This window comes from Magnolia sinica, chromosome 3, assembly GCF_029962835.1.
Source record: "Magnolia sinica isolate HGM2019 chromosome 3, MsV1, whole genome shotgun sequence".
Taxonomy (NCBI): Eukaryota; Viridiplantae; Streptophyta; class Magnoliopsida; order Magnoliales; family Magnoliaceae; genus Magnolia; species Magnolia sinica.
In genome coordinates this window covers 574,789-596,464 of record NC_080575.1, presented here as the reverse complement: position 1 = coordinate 596,464, position 21,676 = coordinate 574,789, and the positions used below count along the sequence as shown (strand labels likewise).

General features: G+C 40.5%; 2 protein-coding genes across 2 annotated transcripts; one reads left to right on the top strand and one right to left on the bottom strand.

The window, feature by feature from the left end:
• Positions 1-13: 13 nt before the first annotated feature.
• LOC131239192 (protein FRIGIDA-like) lies at positions 14-7,524 on the top strand. Its single transcript, XM_058236769.1, has 3 exons — positions 14-867; positions 6,009-6,184; positions 6,280-7,524. The coding sequence occupies exons 1-3, from the start codon at positions 84-86 to the stop codon at positions 7,414-7,416; spliced, it is 2,097 nt and encodes a 698-aa protein (XP_058092752.1). The 5' UTR covers positions 14-83; the 3' UTR covers positions 7,417-7,524.
• A 2,652-nt stretch (positions 7,525-10,176) lies between these two features.
• On the bottom strand, positions 10,177-20,032 carry LOC131239191 (C-type lectin receptor-like tyrosine-protein kinase At1g52310). Its single transcript, XM_058236768.1, has 4 exons — positions 19,911-20,032; positions 18,358-18,783; positions 17,541-18,111; positions 10,177-10,891 (listed from the first exon to the last, which is right to left on the bottom strand). Exons 1-4 carry the CDS (start codon positions 19,975-19,977, stop codon positions 10,312-10,314), a joined length of 1,644 nt encoding a protein of 547 aa, XP_058092751.1. The 5' UTR covers positions 19,978-20,032; the 3' UTR covers positions 10,177-10,311.
• Between the last annotated feature and the right edge of the window lie 1,644 nt (positions 20,033-21,676).

Genomic DNA, 21,676 nt, shown 5'->3' with positions numbered 1-21,676 from the left:
ACTCTCGCTTTCGCATATAGGTTTTGATTTTTGATTCTTTATTTTTATTTTCTAGGGCTTCTCTTTCGCTCTCGTTCGCTTCCATGGCTTCCAAACGCCAGCCCGTAAAAGAAGGAAAGAAGGCAACAGCAGCATCAGCAACAGCAGAAGAAGACTTCAATGGCGAGTCTCCTCTCCTGAAATCGGTGAGCGAACTCGACACCCTTTCCTCTGCCATCTCCACCTTCACTCTCCGATTCAACGAGTTGCAGAACCATCTCAATTCCATCCTTACATCCCTCCAAAACCCCTCCCAAGACCCACAAAAGGAAAAGGACGACGACCAAAGAAACCCGGCTCAAACAGACCCTCGTTCTGATCTCCAACGCCTCTGCGACATCATGGACAGCCGCGGCCTTCGCAAGTACATCGTTCGCCATCTCTCCGAGATCGATAAGCTCCGTACCGACATTTCTGAGGCTCTGAAGCGCGCTCCCAACCTCCCGCGGCTCGTCTTGGACTGCATCGGACGTTTCTATCTGCAGGGCATCAAAGCCTATGCGAAGGATGCTCCAATGGTTGCGACCCGCCGCGCTTGCATTCTCGTCTTGGAAGTCTTCCTCGCCTCCGGATGTTCCAAGATTGAGGGGTCCCTTGAGGAGGAAGCCAAGACGGCTGCAGTCGCATGGAGAAGTAGGCTCATCCAGGAGGGCGGCATTAGCAAGGCCAACAGTGCAGATGCCCTCGGGTTGCTGCTTTTTGTTGCGGCATTTGGGATTCCATCAGAGTTTGGGAGGGATGATCTCTATGAGCTGATCCAGTTGAGCGATGCACAGAAGAATGCCAATGTCCTTTGTCACTCCCATGCACTCCTTGAGAGGATTCAAGGTACATCTTTTGAAAGAACGCACTCTCTACTTAAGATGCTTTCTACAGGATCATGTTTTTTTCTTTTATTCCATCTCTCTCATAGTTGGAATGGATATAAAATTATCAGATTTATGAATCTAATTTGGAAAAGAATAAGTTTTTATGATTTTTTTAAAAGAAAATTATGGAAATTTAAGAAATAATCAAAAGACATGGATTAGTTGATCGTAGTGTTAAAATCAACATTGAGTTCCAGTTGAATTTTTACCATCCTGTGGGGTTTCTGCACTATACATCGCATGGTGAATATTCAGACTTTGGAAAGTGGTATTGAAATGTAATTTTTAAGTTTGTATACTTTTATACAGTTATAATACTCTGGTCAAAGTAAATCGGACTTTGGAATGTGGTATTGGAATTTAATTTCAACTTTGTATATTTTATACTCTTATCAAAGCAATTCTTTATGATGCTACTTCATTTCATTTTAAAAAAAAGTATAGTTGAAGCCATTAGACATTTTTTTAATGGATTACTGAAAGTTTGATACAAAGGAGGATAGAAAAACAACATCAAGCCAAGGGATGCGAGTCCCCAATTCAGTAAGTGATTTAGAGATTCGATCCTTAGCAAGAGATCCATCTAGTCATTTGTTGAATTACGCACATGAGGAAACAAAATATTTACATTCAGATTGGTCATGAATCTCACTGAAGAGGAAAGCAGGACTCCACTGCTTGTATTTTGCTTTGGATGCCTACCGATGGCATTTTTGGAACCCCCTTCAATGACAATGTTCCCTGAAAATTGAGAAATGGAGATCGTTAACCTTTCCCATAGTGGCCATGCCTCTGCTTGGTTCGAATTTCCCTGACAGGAAAATGATTTAAAGATGGCACCTTTATTATCTCTTATAATGCTTCCTATTCCAAAAGGACCAGATTGCTGGAGGAACCATCAAAGTTGATTTTTCTAAACCATGGGCATCTTCACCTTGAAGCACTGGTTTGTATTGTTAACTTACTATTAGCAATGGAGCCCCAATCTCCCATAACATCTGACTTTGAAATCACCTTGAATTAATTCCTATCTAATGAGGGCCTACATTGCATATTTCAACAAAAAACCCCAATTATGACTTCCTTACTATTAAAGGTTACTTCCTTTCTTTTGTCCGTAGCCCAAAATACTGCAGAATGCATGAGATTCCAAAGGGTTCACCCTCATACTTTTTGAACAGCCATCATCCCCTACAAGCCTTTAACAGTTATGAAATTCTACACCATTCTGCATCCCAGCCTGCATCTCTTTGGAGTAAATTTCTACTTGTAGTTAGCCCTACTTATCAATACCATCTCCTGTATCTCGTTTGCAAATATAACAGTTATTTCTCAAGCGTTTGTCACTATTTTCCTTGTTAAGTGCAGCAAATTGTTGTATCAAATGTATTATTAAAAAAAAAAAAATGTATCAAATGTTCTTCGCGGGTTGCTTTGAGCTATTTGCGGCTTATTTTTTAATGAATTCACTTACTTCTCTGATAAATTTTTTGGAAATATGGCAAAGTGTTGCACTACTGAGGTCATGTTTCAATACCAGCTTGCCTAGGAAAAAAGTGTGTTGTAGAATAACAGCATCCTGAACCTTATACTCAATCTCTTTAAGCTTAGTTATGTGGATTACAATGTGTCCAAAAGGGTTATATGATGAAATTGTACTGAACATGCTGTTCTCTATTTGTCAAGTATTAAAACAGGTTGCATGTCTTTATTCTTTAAAGAAAAAGTATTAAAATGGGTTGCAATACAAACTCTTGATTTTTTATTTTTTTTTTCTGCAATTCTAGATTGCTTTGGATCCCCTGGTAGAAAATCACTAGTACCACAGGGAAAGAATACTTGATAGTGTAATGTAATCTTGGTTCAAAATATCAACCAATATGTGTTGTGTATTAGTACCTATGGATATGATATTTATATGTGAAGCGGCCGTGGTCTAGTGACCAATTCAGTTGATACAGACTGTTACGGGTTAAGATGCAATGGCAGTACTTGTGGGATATATCTTTTCACTTCTTTTCCTTCTTCTTTGTGGCTATTTATCTTAGATAGAAAAGCGGGGTGTGAGGTCTTTCTTCTTCTTCCTTTTCCTTCTCCCTTTCTTCTCTTGTATAGCTGTAAGTTTCAGTGCAGATGTTATAATGCTTCAGAGGCATAGATACACTCTAGGCCCTAAACCATAACTCCTAAATCCTAAACCCTAACTGTATTTAACTCACGTGTTTCTCACTTTCACACACAGATAGAAGCGATTTATGCTGCTGCTTTTTTTTTGAAAGATATTTATGCATTAAATTGCAAACTATTAAGTACCTTAAGACCCTAAAAAATAAAATGATAAAATAAAAAAAATTCAAAACCGAGTGTTAAAGACTAGACAAACTCGCTGCAACAGGGAATACCAAAAAAGGACCAACACATGGTCAACAAAATATTGAAAACATGGATGAATGTAAAACTAGAAATTTTCAGATTCTTTGCCTTAAAAAGGTTCACACCAAGTTAGCCATACATTCACCAATGCACATCAATATGTATAGGTTCTTTGGCAGACTGATATGGTTACCCTTACAACCTTGAACTTGAATGTAAGAAGACATATGGGAATCTTATTAAAATTCTGCTTTGTTATTGGTAGAATGAAAAAACTCCATTAGCATGAGGAACAAGTACAAGCAAAGGTAAATTGATCAAGGCAATTTGAGGTCTCAAACTCTCAATGAACTTACATTTGTTATTCGTAAGGTGAAAAGGCTTTATTAGCCAGAGGTTATAAATGCAAAAACGAAGACAAATTGATCCACCAACTCACCTATGATGATGTATCAGGAGCAACCTGAACACCCTGACAATGTGCGTATGATATCAATTCCCAAGAGTAAGATGCAAGTGGTTTCTACAAATGTGTTATGCAGGGAGGTCTGAATTCCCAGAAGAACCTAAAGATTGAGGATCAAAGACTTAGAGATTTGGGTGATGGAAGAAAATCAAGAGACCCATACCAAAAGCATGAAAATCTGGAACTGATTGTACCAGACTGGGAAGATTGAGGATCCAATGATTGTGAGACTTGAGTGATGGAAGACTTTGATTAATGACACGTGGCATTTGATGTCAGAAAGGGCTGACATAGGAACTGAAGAAGCGATTATTGCAGCCAGGGCATCCCAGGCATTCCGCCTAAATGTGCGGTTTTGTCTGGGAGATGGTGACAAAATCAGGTTTTGGTTAGACCCCTGGTGTGGCCAACCCATGCTAGCTGAGGCTTTCCCCTCTCTGTTTCTGTTGTGTCCTAATCAGAATATTGTTGTGAAGGGTTGTTTTTACCACAATGGGAACAGAGGAGTGTTGAATCCTCCTTTCAGAATGAACCTCAATGAAGAGGAGATCACTGAGCTTACGCTGCTGCTTGCTTTATTGCAGGACTTCCATCCTGTTTTAATAAAGTTTGTCTCTTTCAAAAAAAAAGAAGAAGAAGGTTTTCTAAGTGACATACTAAATTGACATCTTTGTTTTTAAAAAATAAAAATTAAAAAAAATTTAAGGAAAGGTTTCCAATTAATCGACCAATTCTAAATTGACTTCTTTGTGTTTGTCTGATTGCTCTGGGATGTTCTGCACAGTTATCAGCTACATAGAAATGCCTCAAATGTTATTGATGATGTTAATATCTTAGGATATGATTGGTCTCACTAATGTCAGGATATGTTAAGCATTCCTGTATATTTTATCTTAGTTTTCTAAATGAAAAAAAGATAAGATAGAATGTACGAGTTGAAATCGACTTTTATGATCCACTCAGTGACATGCTAAATTGACTTCTTTATGGTTGTCTAATTGTTCTGGGATGTTCTGTACTGTTATCGACTACATAGAAATGCCACAAAATGTTATTGATGTTAAGATGTTATAATATGATTGGTCTCACTGTCGGGATATGTTAACCATTCCCTTTCATTTTATCGTAGTTTTCTAAATGAAAATAGATAAGATAGAATGCATGAGTTTCAATCTACTTTTATGTTTCATTGTTTGATTTATTTCAATTGTGAGGTCAACTTTATTTTCAAAACGGTAATCTGAAGAGTTGTCAGATGGTTTTTCTAGCACGTGCCTTTCCTGCATTGAAAACATGTAGTGTTTACCATTTGTTTTGTTTGGCTAGAGTTGTTTGGGGTCTTTCTTTGCCCTAGTTGGGGTAAATTGGGATCTCTTTTTCAAAACAGTAATCTGAAGTTGTCAGATGGCTTTTCTAACACATGCCTTTCCTGTGTTGAAAACATGAAGTGTTTACCATTTGTTTTGCTTGGCTAGAGTTGTTTGGGGTTATTCTTTACCCAATTTGGGGTAAATTGGGCTCTCAACGTATCTCTCCTTGAGTTGATTAGGGTGGTCTTGTGACCTGTTCTAGTCTAGAGGGAGTAATCTGTGGATGATGGTGCCTTTCAGTAACTTGTGGATGGGGAGAAATAGAAGAATATTCGAGAATGAAGCAGCTTCAGTTGGATCCACCAAGCAAAGTATTACTTCTACGTTCATTGCCTAGCTATCCCTAGACCTGAGTTCAGGGGCTGTTCTTACTCAGATATCAGGATCAAAGATGGGAACATTTAGCCGGGACTGGGGTTTATTTATTTATTGTATTCGAGAGACAAACCATGTCTTGCCTTCCTGGGTTCTGTCTTTGCACTTCTTGGATGCTTCTTTTTTTCTTTTCTTTTTTTTCCTTCTCTTTTTTTTTTCTTTTTGTGGTTGACTAAAGGGTGTGCTTTTTTTTTTGTGTGTGTGTGTGTGGTGATTGAAGCTCCATTTTAGCAGGAGTGAAGCATGGTCACTTTCTAGGGGTTTCCAATTATATCTGTATTGCCATTTTCCTTTTCCTTTTTTAATAAAATTTTAGTCACTTCTTTTCAACTAAAAAGGACTCACAATAGCTGTCTTTTTATCACCCGGCCATCGAGTGTGTCAAAAGATTCTTCCATACCTCCCAGCTAAACAACAACTCAGATAACTTCCCAACCCCCACCCCTCAAAGATATCATTCTAATTGCAACTTTAGTATACATGAATTCATCTTACATTTGCAGTTTTATGTTGCAGATATCATACAAGGGATGTTGAATAAGCAGAAGCATGTGGAAGCTGTACGTCTCTCTTGTGCTTTCAGCCTCAAGGGTGAGTTGTCCCCTCTGTCCCTGCTTTCAACCTTTGTGAAGGAAATCAATCAAACTGGGGTAGACTCAAGGAAAGAAGGACAGTTTTCCTACCGGTCTCAGGTAACGATCCTTGGCTTTTGTTATTAGAACTTCCACATTTCATGTATTTTTGTTGCCATTTCCTGATGCCACTTCACTGCAATGTTCGGGCACAGATAGAAGCAAATCAAAAGCATATAGCTGGCTTGAAATCAGTAGTCAAGTGCTTCGAGGATCACAAGCTCAACGATTCTGCGGAGTTTGCTAAATGGAAGATCCATGAGAAAATTGCCAAATTAGAGAAAGAAATCTCAAAATTCGAGCAGAACTTGGAAAAGAGGACAATTTTGAAGAGAAAAACCAATGAACTTGGATCCTCAGTCAAAGTGGAAATGCAAGAAGCAAAACGTCATCAGCCGACTGCCATGAAATTATCATCCCCCAGACTGGCTCCTGCAGCTACAGTGCCATCTCAGGAGCAGAGCACATACAAGGGATTGCTCCCGAGGACCTTGTATGATGGTGGATTCACAGGCTCACTCAATGGATTGTCAGGTTCCTCCACAAAACCAGATCCTTCGCTATCCAATGGAAGTAGCATGAGGCTGATGGCTGGGAATGTTCATGGTGCATTGTCAGGACATGGTGCTGGGGTAGCAGCAGGAATGGGGCCATCAGCTGGATCCAGTGCCGGGATATATGCAGGAAATGATGTTGGTCCGTTTGCTGGAGTTGGCAGTGTGCTCGGAAGCTCTGCTGGGCCATTCACAAACGATGGGGTTGCAGCAGCAGGAAGCGGTGTTGGACTATATTCAGAAAATGGTGTGGGTGGTCCATATTCTGGAGTTGACAGGGAGCTGTCAATCAGAAACTCATTTGAGTCATTCACGAACGAGAGGTTCACATCAGCGGCAAGTGGTGTTAGGCTGTACACACTAAATGGTGTTGGTTCATACACTGGAGGTGGCAGTGGGACACCAGTCAGTTCTGCTGGGCCATACCCTGATGATAGGGTTGCATCGTACAGGTGGCATGGGGATGCAACCTTCAATGGCAGCTCTGCTGGTCAAGGGGTACCGCCTCCTGCAGTACAAAGCCTCATGGGGTCGTATGCATCTGTTGGTCAAGGGCTACCGCCTCCTGCAGTACAAAGCTTCATGGGGTCGTATGCATCTGCAGTGCCATCCCACAGAGGCCGAAGTCCTGATATGTATCAGTTTGCTGACACTGTCCTTGAAAGAGAATACAGCGGCTCTCACACACGCAACACTGGTCCACCTTCGGCATCAGGCTATCCTCCAACTCGTTTCTAAATTTATGAGCTAGATCTGTATGCTATTGGGAGATTTCTGGATCTAGGAGTTCTGTAATTCAGGTATTTTTTGGCGCAGTAATTGATGTTTCCAGAATTTCACAATGAATAGGGTTCCTGAGTCATTTAGAAGAGGGAAAATATATGATCATCATCTGCCGAGGATATGCATCACGGCCAAGATCTGAAGGACCTACCTGGATGGACCGTGTCCTATAGTTTGTTATCCTGATAGAAAGATATTGTCCATGTGATATTGGGTCATTTCCCATTGAACATGGAATATCTTCATCCTCTTCTTCTTTTCTTTGCTTTTTTTTCCTTTTCTTTTTCTTTTTGGTTTCATTTGACCAGTAACCATCTATTTGCTAGTGATCAAGGATTCAGATTTTTGGGTGTTCTTCATCCTGGTGATGCAAACCAGATCCATGGTTTTGATCAACAGTCGTCTCCCTTATATTTCCACTATATACAACAAGAGGATGATACAGGGTCTCAGGGCAAGAGTCTTAAAAGATTCCAAAAACCAAACATCGTTGAAGGTCATGGGAAGGGTTTTTAACTAAATGGAGCGGGCGTTAGGGAATGTACATGGCAATCCATAGTTTGTCCCCAGCATCTCTATTTTTAAGATGGAGGACTCCTTTGATCCTCCTGCTGAGCCTAAACGGTAGGGGTGTAACTCGGGTGGGTTCGATTGGGTTGAGGGTTAACCCAAACCACAACCTGACCCACCCTAAATTCCAACCTGAGGTCCCCAATCCGAACCTAACCTGAATGAATTCATGTTAGACCCGATCCAAATACATTTGATTATTCCCGAGCAAATTGAACCTAACAGAGTTCAAATCGGGTGGCTTCTTACAAACTGAACCCAAGTACCTTGACAACCCAACCCAAACACAGGTTCAATCCAAGCCCAAGTTGCTGCCCTGGTAAACTGTGATACACCTGATAGAGAAATTATACACGTGGCATGGAAGTAACTTGAAATAGAGCATTCAAATTTCTCTCTAATTTGATGGGCCACAAACCAAATTATATACTGATTTGATTATGAAAATAACTAATTATTGGACTTTTAAGGATGCTTTAATGAGAACAATACTATGGTCTGAAGTTACCAAAAATCTTTCCACTAATCAGATGTTGGGCTTACTCAGATAATGACTCTTAGATGTTAACCCATTCATGTTGGGTTCTCCAAATAGTGGTGATGACTTCTGTGCACTGTTGTCATCATCTAAGCCCTATCCCAACTAATTGGGGCTGGCTAGATGAATCCTTTTTTGTCATTCCACTATTAAGGACCGGAACTTTAGTTAGATCATGTGTCACCTAGTCTCCATTGCACATGACCAGCCACTCATCAATCTTAACATCTTCATTTTTTATTTTTTTACACACGCACACACACACTACCACACGCGCCGTAGTGGGATTTCACCACCTATGGGTCCTCAAACCCTCAACCAGGTGTTGAAACTCCTGAGAGTCTACCACCGGAGTAAGAGTAAGGACCCTTAACATCTTCATTTGGCTATACTCATCTCATGGGTACAATGTTTCTCAAGTACCCAATGTTCTGTCCCATAAAGCATCTCTGATCTTATAGCTTTCCTATAAAACCCCACCTCCAAATTTGAGTAATCTCTGGTCTTATAACTATCCTATAAAATCCCACCTCCAAATTTGAGTGCTATACGATGATCACATAAAACTCCAAAGGAATTCTTCCACCTGCTTGAATTCTATGGGTAATATTTCTCAATCTCTTTACTCTCATCAATAATCGACCCAAGATATTAAAAGTGATCATTTTGAGAAACTCCTTAGCAATCTTCACTAATTCCTTGTTCCCACTCCTGTTGTTATTCAAATTGCACTCGACATGCTCTGTTTTAGTCCGATTAATTTTTAAATCTTTTAGATTCTAAAGCACCTTTCCATGAATCAAACTTTGTATTTAAGCCTTCCCCATCTTGTCAATCAATAACTCTCATGCACTGTGGGAGCATCAATTAACTCTTTCCTCTTCCCTTGCACCCTCTTTACAAGTAGAATACAGGACAAAAATAAAATTAAAAATTAAAACCGCTTTCATTGAGATTTGGACTCAAAAGTCCCTGCAGTTATTATATCCTTACTTTTGTTTTTCTTCTCTCTTTTTTTTCCCCGCAATCTGAACATTTAAAATTTCTCATTTGGAGTCAAACTCAATCATAAACCTTGATTTTAATGATGACCAGAGATTTGTGCTAACATCTGCCCCCGTCATTTTATTTCCAAGATGCAGCCTACTGTAACCTGTGCAACATACCCCAACTCATTATGAGGGAACCAAATAAGAGTTGAACCATGACAAGGATGCCCTCAGTTTAAGGCTGTCAATCAACCAGGTTTTGTACATGCCCAAGCCCAAACCCAAACCCAGCCACTTCTGTGCAAGATTTCAGTCAGCATGATATAGGGGGGAAAAACCCTTGGAATCCTAAACGGGCTGGGCTGAGCTCACGGGCTCTTAAGAAAGCCACGTTTATAGTTCGAGACTAACCCAATCTTCTAGATCAGAAGATACTTTTCATGTAGCCTCAAGGGTATAGTTGGTGGTAGCTCCTAGCACTTTTCAAATAGAAGGCACCCTCCTGTCTGTCTCCCTTGATTTCCATTTTTCTTCCTGAACTTGCACATTTTCTGTTCAATATTATGGTATTTGAAGAGAGAGAGAGAGAGAGAGAGGAGGGAGAGAGAGAGAGAGAGAGGAAAAAGCAGAATACATGTTGGGTTAATGATAAATTTGAGAGTAACACAGCTTGGCAGTACATGATACAGATAACATTTATAATTGTAGTAATAGAAGGTTTGGACTAAGCCAAGTTCTAAAACTGAAGCTACCTCAGAGAATGGACTCCACCTGCAGTGGCGACATTCTAGACCCAGAAGTTGAGCTTGTCGCGCTTCTAGCCTGTTCAGAGGCTGTTCTCAATCCCAACTGTTGCAGCTGATGGACCACATGCGACATCCTCGGCCGCACTGATGGGACGTGCTGCGTGCAAGCATAAACAAGGTCCACCACCTTCTGTATCACCCCAACTTCAGGAATGTCGGAAATGAGTGGATCCAAAAGTTCCGGGTACCTGTGGGACTGAACCAGTGGGGTAGCCCATTCAAATATACTCTGCCAACCCACAGATTCGACTGCCCGTGCAGGCCTACGCCCACTAACGATTTCCAGCAGCAGCACACCAAAACTGTAAACATCACTTTTTGTTGTGAGTTCATTCCTGTACACGAATTCTGGAGCCAAGTATCCATGGGTGCCAGCCATTACAGTCCGTTCATGCATCACTTCCCATGGAACAAACTTTGAAAGGCCCACACCCATGAGGTGGGCCTCAAACTCTTCATTGAGAAGTACATTGTCTGCACGGATATCTCTGTGTACAACATGCGGTTTCACCTTGTCATGCAGGAAGCTGTTTCAGGAGAATCAGAAGTCATGAAAAATTAGATGCCTATTAAGAACAAACGAGTCCAACACATGCAGGACATGTGAGGATTAGGAGAAGAAAAGATTGTACGGAATGAAGCATATATCATGCTTGTCACATGTAATACCCTACAGAAAACAGTGAAACAATACTTTTTCTTTAGTAACAAAATATTTATTAACAGAAGGGGAAGAAAATCTAGGGGCCATGAGTCCCCACTCTGAGGCTTATATCTAGAGAACCCTCAATCAAATGACATTTCTAATGACACTCCCAATACAAAAGGGCCCCATGTTGCCAAAGGGATATCTAACCAAAAAAGGTAGACGCAAATGTGAACGATTGAAGAAACAAAGGGTAAGAGCCAAAGGGTGAAATCTGAATGTGAAGGATAATCAAAACTGAAGATGATGGTTTGCAACTTTCCAAATTTTCGCGGTTAACATGCCATTGATGGAAAATGTGCTTCTGTTACCAAGTTTTGGTTACAGGTGGTTCCCCCTATATCGCCAACAATCTTTTGCAGCATCTGCTCAAACAGCCAGCTCCTCAATCATTCAAAAAGGGAATTTACAGGTCACAATTCGTGGTTCTGTATTTAATTTATTTTGATATGGCTAAAGCCTATGAAGCATCAGAACAATAAGAAACAAAACTCAAGAATCCCACTTTAGCACTTCTTTATTGGCCACGGTAATTGAAATACATTTAGCCTTCCTATATGTGGGCAACTTCAATAACCATGAGGTGGAGCAGAAGCTCATCATTCCATGCCCAACCACGAAGAAACATGTCAGGTCAGGCAAGGGGGGAAACCTTCTTTTAAAGAACGCAAACTACCAATCCTAAGGACTCAAAATCCTTTAGGAAAGAAGAAGAAGAAGAAGAGTTCAACCATATCACTGACATTACATGCAAGTACATAAACAAAAGCTTCTGATAGACTACCACCATGACATAGGTTCCACCTTGAACCAAGGTTCGCGAATTCAGGACTTGGGACTCGACTCGGTTGGCCCATAAAATTTGACTTGGGTCGGTCCACACAGCAACTTGGGCAAGTCATCCTTGTTCAAATAACTAATTTTATAATTAAAATTTTAATCAAGTAATGTATCACTAAGCACAGTATTCAAAGACCTTTAGAGAAAGGGAGCCAAAAAGTCATAATCCCTGATTCATGGACACTTGTTTGCTACTATAAAACCATTGCATTTTTTTATTTTTTATTTTGAAAAATGATAATTTTATTGAAGCAAAAACTACAAGAACAGATCTAAAACAGACTAAACAAACAGAAAGACAGGCAAAAACACTAGACACACAAAAAACAGGAAAAAGAAAGAAATGAAAAGAAAACAAACCGCTGCCCCACAGCAGCCAAAGCCCAGAAACCCAAGAAACCTTCTACGGAGCCCAAGAAACCATTGCATATTTTTATTTTAACTGTCCAATAAATGTCCACTAATTTAATAGGTAGAAAATCAAATAAGCAAAAGTTTTAGTTCATGGTAAATCTAAATTGGTACCATGTAAAATGCCCCTGCATTAATCACCTTCGGTGAAGAGTCTCGAACACAAGACCTCTCCCATGGGCCCCAAATCACATGGGTCACCCACCTCAAGTGTGTGCCTGCATCCCACAGGCTACCCCACTCGAGCCTGGTGTGTTAAATGCCTTTGCATAAATCACCCACGGTGAGGAGTCTCGAACACGAGACCTCCCGCTCTGATACCAATTTGATGCAGGACAAGTAGTCACTTGCTCTAAAATCTTGAACTGTTAGAGTATGGCGAATTAATCCATTTATCTCATAGCACAGCCCCACACCTCATGTGTTAGGACCTCGGCCAAACCCCTTCGTGGGCTCGTGGGCCCCAAATCACATGGGCCACCCACCCCGAGTCTGTCCCCGCATCCCAGGGGCTATCCCACTCGAGCTTGATGTGGAGGGAACATCCTCGTGTGAATGGGATCCACTCTGTCCATCAAGTGTGCCACTTGGGTTTGGATTGGGGCCCAAAAATCAGGCTGATTCAACTCTCAAGTGTGCTACACCGTGGGAAACAGTTGAGATGGGCATTCCCACCATTAAAACTCTTGTGTATATGACATCCAATCCACTTATCTGATGTGCCTCACCAGGATGAATGGATTTCCCAGAAATCAGGACATTTCAAGACTCATGTGGGCCACAAGATACGAATTTAGAGTTTTAGGCATGACTGTACACTGTTACATATGGTGCGGCCCACCTATGTCGTGGATTTGACTGGATTTTAGGATCCATGGTGAAAAGGTGATGGAGCGCTGATGATGGATGGTGTGGATGATGCACGTTTTCCCCATGTAGTGATCAGTTAGTGCAAGTCAGCCCTCCGCATGACTACACAAGTCAGGCTAGCACAGTCCCAACCAAAAAATAAAAATAATAATAATAACTAAATTAAAGGAAGTTCCCATTGCCACAAGAACCCTATGAACTCAACGTGCTTGAAGACGAGGGAGAAAGCATCCGAGTAAGTGAAATGCAATGTTTGATTTATTTATTTATTTACTGTAGTCATGATTGACCTGATTTTTGTCACTCACATGACTCACTCGAAAACTCGGGCAAACAGATTGATGTTTGATTTTAAACCCTACCAAGTCGACACCATTTTTTTACTTGGTAAGGCTTTCAAAATGGGTTGAATATGAAGCGTCAGGCAACCTTGCATTGTATACCCCGGGGGAGGCATATGATTCAGTGCAACTAAGCCATGCCTCTCCCAGTAAGGTGGATGTTCAGAGTTTTGGCATTGTAAGTTAAGGGGTCGGCTTGAAGGTGCTCTTATGTTGGGAGACGGATGTTCAGAGTTTTGGCATTGTAAGTTAAGGGATCAGCTTGAAGGTGCTCCTACGTTGGGAGAGGCAGATGTTCAGAGTTTTAGCATTGTAAGTTTAAGGGATCAGCTTGAAGGTGCTCTTATATTTTTGACAGCCTTTCAACACCAGCACCACTTTACGTCCACTCTTAAAAGATGGTGTTCTTTCAAGCTATTGAAGATGTTGAGATGGATGTGTGAGAAGCTTGGGATAGAGCTTACGATTGAGATCGCTGGAGCAACCTAAGAGTACCCCCAACTGGAGATGATGAGGGAGAGTTGATGGAGATGGTTCAACCATGAGCTATGCAAACAAGAGATGGCCCTGGTTAGGACAGAGATTTTTATTAGGATAGAAGGGCATGAAGGATGATAACGGAAGACCTCAAAGAATTTAAGCCGAAGTGGTGAAAAGGTAATGATTGCGAAGACCTGATGATGACGAATAATGAGAATGGTTGTCCAAAATTCCTCCGAGGCTCCAACCATTGATGTGCTTTCTTCAGTGACTTCATAACTGATGTAGAACTATGCAATGCCAAAAAGTTCAGCAAGCTTTTTCTAGCATGCCCCTCATTCTGTGCCTTCCATTGCTCAGGATGAGAGCAGCCAGGTAGCTTAGCAACCAGAGGTGATTGGAAGCTCAAGATGGTGAAGAAAAGAAGTCACTGAGCCATCACAACTATGAAATGATCTAAGAATTATGTGGCTCCAAGAAAGCTATTGCCCAAAGTAGAAGATTCATGCATGCAAGCGTCTAATATTGCTCATCTTACATGGCATATGTTATGTTCCTGTTGATACATTAAACATATGTACTCCTGCTGAAAACGGATTCCAACTTCCATAATTTTGCTGGAAAACTGTCCATCTTTTCCTAGTTCCTACGATTTGTTTGGGTATAGGCATTCAACATTTTGATAGTTTCCAAGAAGAAACCATGGGTGTGGATGGTGCCAATTCACTTGATCCATTTGGAAAGATGCATACGGCTTCGTAGCGTGTAGTGCAGGTAGCGTGGGGGTCGTAGCGTACGCTACCTGTAATTTTGGGGAGAGCATCGTAAATGCCAAAAAATAAAATATAAAATACAAAAAAATTCTAAGAAGGTGATTTCGGTACCTGTAGAAGAGGTACACCTGATCGGAAGAATAATTCGGTGGGCCTTAATCGACAACAGTTGAGTTTCGGTCTTTCATAGGTATGAAAAACCTCCCCTTTTTCTTTTTTGCTTCGAATGGATGAAAATTTTCAAAATCAACCAGAATTCCGACAAATAATCTGCGATCTCTCGGGAATTTTGGTTCGATTCGGAGATTTGGGTTCGAAATGGAAACCCTCATATTAGGATTTGGGTTCCAGATAGAAACAGGAAACCCTATTCTCCTTTCTAAAATTGCATCGGACCCTTTTTTTCAGGCGTGGATTAGCTACTGACAGGTTAGTAGCTAGACTCGCTACTGAAGTGACGTCACCACGTTTCGTGGGCCCCACCATGATGTATGTTTTGTATCCACACCTTCCATCCATTTGTAGATATCATTTTATTACAATATCCAAAGAATGAGTTAAATCCAAAGCTTCAGTGGACCCCAGCACAGAAAACAGTGGGGACAGTGACGCCCACCATTAAAAACTTCTGAAGGACACAAAAGTTTTAGATCAACTGATATTTGTATTTTCCCTTATTTCGTGTTTTTTGGAACATTTGAATAGGTTGGATTTCAAGTAAACATTATGGTGGGCCTTAGGATAGTTTCAATGGTGGGAATCACTTTCCCTACTGTTTTCAGTGGTGGGGTCCACTGCAACTTTTTATCTGCCTCATTCTTTGGTTCGTGCCCTAAAATGATATCTCAAAATGGATGGGCGGTGTGGATACAACACATACATCATAATGGGGCCCACGGAACTTGGTGACGTCACTTCAGTAGCCCACTCGCCACTCAACCTCTCGGTATCTAATCCGCGTCCTTTATTTTGGGGACGCTGCTCATGTTACAGTCGTGAGTCGTAGTGTCAGGGGCCCCATTATGATGTAACGTATTTTATCTGCTCCGTCCATCTATTTTGGACACTCATTTTATGGAATGAGCTAAAAAAATGAGTTAGATCCACATTTCAGGTGGACCACACCACGGGAAACAATGTGATTGAACGTTTGCCATTAAATTTTTTTTAAGGCCCATTGTTCCTTTTTTTTGATTTTTTTTCGATGTGGAGACAAAATAACTTGGTATTTTCAGTTTTTTCCTGATTTTTTCCATTTTAAAATGCCGGTTACTGTCGGTTTTATGTTCTTTATACTTGTATTGTACTTAATGCTCTTAACTTTGGGATTTTTATTTTGAAGAATGTGACATTTATATATTTTGCTTTTTTCTTACTATTTAATATTTATTATATATATATATATATATATATATATATATATATATATATATATTTAAAATTAAAAGTATTATGTAGCTTACGTTCCAACTTCCATAATTTTGCTGGAAAACTGTCCATCTTTTCCTAGTTCCTACGATTTGTTTGGGTATAGGCATTCAACATTTTGATAGTTTCCAAGAAGAAACCATGGGTGTGGATGGTGCCAATTCACTTGATCCATTTGGAAAGATGCATCCCACAGTGACAAAGTCCTCCCTTGGAGTTGCACACAAAGCACAAAAACCTCATGCACCATTAAATAAATGACTGATTCAACTAATATTGACGGATTCAGCATTGCGGTGCCATCCAATGCCACAATTCTTCAACATTTCATCATGTCCAGGAGTCAAGTCAGGCAACAAGAATTCAGGTGTTTTCCCAATGGGCATAGATTTTAAATATAAGGGTAGTTGTGCTGGGCTAACTTCAGTATATTTCCATTATTCATATTATTTAAAGAAAACCATATGGATTTGTAGAAAAGCTAAGGCACTAAGATACTGGTCGCTAGATGTATATCCTCCAACAAGTATCCGCATTTGGGTGGGTGGTGTGAGAGGACCACACACTTTTCATCCAATGCAAATTCATGTCAGATGTTGCACCGGACAACATGTATCAGTTTCTAAGAGTGGAAGGCTCTATGCACCCTGTGACCCGTGATGATTAAATTCCTAATAAATATTACACCTCAAAATGGATGCATGTAGTAGTTAGGACTTAGGATATAAAAAACGAACAGGATGCATAACCAATGGGATCAGGTGGTGCAGAGACAAGAAATAGCAAAGATAATAATAACTGATGAAACAGAGAGAATGGATGCCTGCCTGAGATTGACAGGCTGATGCATGGTAAAAGTAACTCAGAGTGAAGAAACATTAAAAAGAAGACTTGAGCAGAGGTTAAACTTCAACAGACATGAGATAATTTCATGGTGGATATAAATGCATATACAGCATAACAGTAACAAGAAATCAATCACATAACCACTGTGAAGCATGAAAGTGAAGGAAAAAAAAAAAAAAAAAGTGCTTCCATTGTTTACACTTGCTTGTTCTAGATGCAGGCACAAGCAGGAGCACGTGCTTGTATGTGGATGCATGTGTGCACATATATGAATGATGCATTTTTGGACAGTAAAGAATATATCTCAATAAGAATAAGGACTGCAGTTTATACCCAGAATTCAACTTCAGAACTCATAAACTATTTCTTTATAAAAAGCACATATAGACAGTTGTATACCAAAGTAAAACTAACAAAAAGGTGCACTATAAAGATAAGAAAACAGTTGGCATTTAAGAAGGTTCAAAAAATGTATACATACGCAATTCCTTGTGCAAGTGTCGTGGCAACTCTCATTCTCATTGCCCAATCCAAGCTTCTGCCGCCCATTGGGATGTGATGAAGCCATCGGTCCAAGGGCCCATTTGCAACAAACTCATAAACGATATAGCGATCACCGTGATCATAGCAACATCCTTTCACGGCCACGAGATTGGGATGATGAAGCCTTGCAACTCTTCCAATCTCAGAATAAAATTCCTTTTTCCTCTGAAAACTGGACCTCTTCAGTCTCTTCACTGCTACTCTTGATCCATCAGGCAATAGCCCGCTGTATGTGCCTCCTGTCTTGGCATTTCCAAGAAGCCGGTTTCCTTCACTAAAATTCTTTGTAATCGACCTAAGCTCTTCTTTGGTGAAGACTTTCCATGATGGAGGAACTAACGCAGCTGATGATGGACTAGATACTTTCCGTGACCTTCTGCGTTTCTTACTGCGCCTATATGCAAGGAGCCAAATCACAACAGCTAGTGTAGTGGAGAGGATCAACCCACTAACAACTGCAAGGATTATGAGATACTCCTTGTGGCAGCGCATGTGGTAACATTTGTTTTCTGGATCGAAATAGTATTCGTATAGAGATTAGAAAAAATTGCATAGGGTACTAGTCACATACAACAGATACCCAGCTTTTAGAGAGAAAACCCATACAGCACGAATTATTATACTCAGAAGATCACATTATATTTACTCTAATCTGAAAGAAAGAAAGAAAAAATGCAGTGGACAATCTAAACTAAAGAACAGAACAACAAAATGAAGATTGGAAAATGGAATGTTAATGTTGTGCCAGAGGATACCTATATCGAGCATGCATATGAACTCGTGAGACGTATTACATCTCTCACCAACAAGAGCTGCACGGCCATTAGTCACCAGTGTACATGAATTGACTGAATTAATATTGTGGCATGAGGCATTGTTGCAGTCGAAGTGAAATGGTGCCCCTGGGAAGACTGACTCATTCCAACTCGACACATTATCAGACCATTTCCAGCTAAATCCAATTGTAGAATTGAAGCCTCGTCCTCCAACCCAGCAGCCATTGACTTTATCGATGCAGAGCTTCTGAGCAAAATTCAATTCCTGAACTGACGTCAGTGCTGCCAAATGACCACGATAGCCCTGACAAGTAGCCTCCGACCCATCCCAAGAGTCAGATTTCTCTATATATCCAAAGCACTTGCTCTTATTGGGGCCCACTTCCCAACCAGTGGGGCATAGTGCTGTACACGATATGCAAAACGAGACCAAAAAACAAAAAAAAAAGGTTTTAAAAGACGTAAGTACAACCGAATAAATTTTCTGTTAACAATCAAAATTTTATTTAGGGAAAAGATAAAAAGTACATTATCCATGGAGAGTATGAACATGTCAAAGAAATACATATGGGGTCTGCGGGTAAAATAAACACATCTGATCAGCAGATAGTAATACACTGAATGTCCCTTCATCTGATCTTGATCAATGGAAATTCAACGATCCATTTCCTTTGAGAATTAACATCTCCCTTGAAGTCAATTCCACTAGAGAGTACATTCAACAATCAGATTAAAATGTGTTTAAAAATCCTAGAAGCATGAGTGAAGTCTATGATTGGATTCCAGCATCCAGAAATGCTTGGCCATTCAAATTTAAGGGCAGAGTTGGATATTACTGATTTTGTTTTCATCGACTGCCCGTGTTGAACTAGATACAGACACCATCTAAACATAGATAAGTTGTGATGCTGTGCTAGTTTAACAGGCTTTCCCAGAGAGCAGATTTCTGAATGGGGCTGCTGCACTTCCCCAAACAAGGCCGCATTTGTATTTTGTAAGTTGGGGCGCTACAAATAGCCCTAAATTCACCCTTAAACAATATATAAAATGGTGATTTGTAATTTGACCCAGTCAAGATGTCCACCCACGAATCAGAAGACAAGTCCATTTTATAAACAGATCACCACATTGATGAATGATTGAATCCATTTGGCAAAAAAAAAAAGGGCTCCTTCCCCAAGTTGCTGGGATCTACTCCAGTTGTCATTTTGGGGTTTCCTAGTTTGATCAGGAGAAAGCTGCTTTCTGTTATTTCAGCAACTGGGTTACTTCATTAAAGAAGTTTGCTACTCTATACTAAAGCTATTTTGAAGAGTGTAGTTTCCGGGAATGTTGCTTGTGTGGGTTGAAAACAGATGTTAGCTTCTTCGAAGATGGTATCTATTGAAATTTTCCGTCTATAAATATAAGGATGGTGGTGGTGGTGGTGGTGGTGATGCCACTGCCAATGGTGACGACAGCGATGATGATGATGATGGGGCCCTGAGGAGAGTTATAATCCTTACATGTGGAGAGAGAGAGAGAGAGCTCACCGCTTTCTGCCCGGACAGAGATACCAGTCAGATAGGAGAGGAAACCCAGGTAGAGGAAGAAATCCATGCTCTGCTGCTGCCGCTCTTTGGGCTTTAGCTTCGGTGGGGGGAAGAGAGATAGAGGGAGAAAGAGGGAGAGGGAGAAGGAGAGGGAGAGATCAACGCATGGCTATTTGTGGAGTGAGCACGTTGGTGGAGAAGCAGAGTGATTTGGGTTTGGATGGGGAAGGAAGGAGAAATAAAAGGAGTCCGTGCCCCATTTTCCCCAGCTAACGGGTGTCTGGTGTGGACTAGGACTCTGGATCTTGGGTATAGGTCCAAACTTCAGGGACGACCTTTTAGCTTGTGACGCCGGTCCTCTGCCGAGCATACCATGGTGTATTTTTTAATCCACGTTGTCCAGCTATTTTTAAACATCATTTTAGGGCTTGATCCCAAGAATGAGGCAGATATAAATCTCAGTTGGACCACACCACAGGAAAACAGTAGTGATTGAATCTCCACCATTAAAAACTCTTCGTGCCATTGTAATGTTTATTTGACATCCAAACTGTTGATTAGGTGAGGAAAAATACAAATTTCATCTTGATCCAAGACCACCGTCTATTCATTTTTTCCAATATCAAGGCTTGATTAAAAAATAATAATAGGATCTAAGTCTCCTATGAACTACACCAAAAACAGTAGTGATTGAATGTCTGCTGTTGAAAACCTCCTAAGCCTACTGTAATATTTTATTGAAAATACAAATGTAAGAAGTTTTTAACAGTATATATTCAATCAACATTATTTCCCATTATATGGTCCGTTTGAGATTTAGATCTATATCATTTTCTGGCTCACACAATAAAATGGACAGCCTTGAGAGTGTATTTAGAGTATGGTATTAGATGGTTTTAAGTGGGATAAAATTATTAAAATTTGAATTTTCAAATTTTCGGTAATTTTCCTCCATTTTTGAAAAGTTGTAGTACTTTTGATTTGTAGGTTTTATCCCACATCGGATTTGACATAGTAAAATATCTTGTATATAAGATAGCCTTTTTTGCAGGGCTTGAGCCCCTTTCGGGAGGCATGTGAATTTGGTCTGTGGGGGCTATGCCAATAGCTCTAATCTATGCCATTAACCACATGCGCGCGCCGAGCCGAGTCAGTCCGAGTCCGCGTGCGCGCGCGCGACGACGGCCGGGCGGGCATGGCGCGGGTGCGGTGTGTGTGTACTCGCGTGGGTGTGTGTATGCACCACTTCGGAGTCTATATAAAGATAACCGATTCCAGTTTGAATATACAAAAATTCTTCTCTTATAAAACACTCTCTGGATATTCGGTTTTAAGCATTTTTCTACTAAGTTCATCGCTGAGTCAACTCAGCACTTTCGGATTAAACTGCAAGTGGTTCGAGTCCGTGTACAGTGAGTGCACAGTTGGGATCGGGTCATAGTCGTTGTATCCTGGAGGTCGATTGCTCTGGAAACCTGTTGCACTTGGGACGCTGTCCAAGGGGAGCAAATTCGATTTCAAGCCGAGTGACTCAGTCACGCCTCGACTCAATTCAATAAGTTCTTCTTTCTCAAAATTTATTTTCTTTTTTTTTGTTCTCGATTTTTAATAGTCTATTTAATTCAACCAAATATTCCAACAACCTTGAAATTGAAATTGTTGAATTACATAGACTATGGCTATAGTAACAGTAAATGCTTCTGCAGAGTTAGCCAAAATCGAAACGTTTGCTGGACAATCATTTAAACGATAGAAACAGAAACTGA

Bases quoted from the DNA above. Each gene is read 5' to 3' on its own strand.
- LOC131239192 (XM_058236769.1), top strand. From the start codon at position 84: ATGGCTTCCAAACGCCAGCCCGTAAAAGAAGGAAAGAAGGCAACAGCA. The intron at 868-6,008 runs GTACATCTTTTG...TTTATGTTGCAG, and splicing joins ACTCCTTGAGAGGATTCAAG to ATATCATACAAGGGATGTTG. The intron at 6,185-6,279 runs GTAACGATCCTT...GTTCGGGCACAG, and splicing joins AGTTTTCCTACCGGTCTCAG to ATAGAAGCAAATCAAAAGCA.
- LOC131239191 (XM_058236768.1), bottom strand. From the start codon at position 19,977: ATGGATTTCTTCCTCTACCTGGGTTTCCTCTCCTATCTGACTGGTATC. The intron at 18,784-19,910 runs GTGAGCTCTCTC...TATCGTGTACAG, and splicing joins CTCTGTCCGGGCAGAAAGCG to CACTATGCCCCACTGGTTGG. The intron at 18,112-18,357 runs GTATCCTCTGGC...ATTTCGATCCAG, and splicing joins CATATGCATGCTCGATATAG to AAAACAAATGTTACCACATG.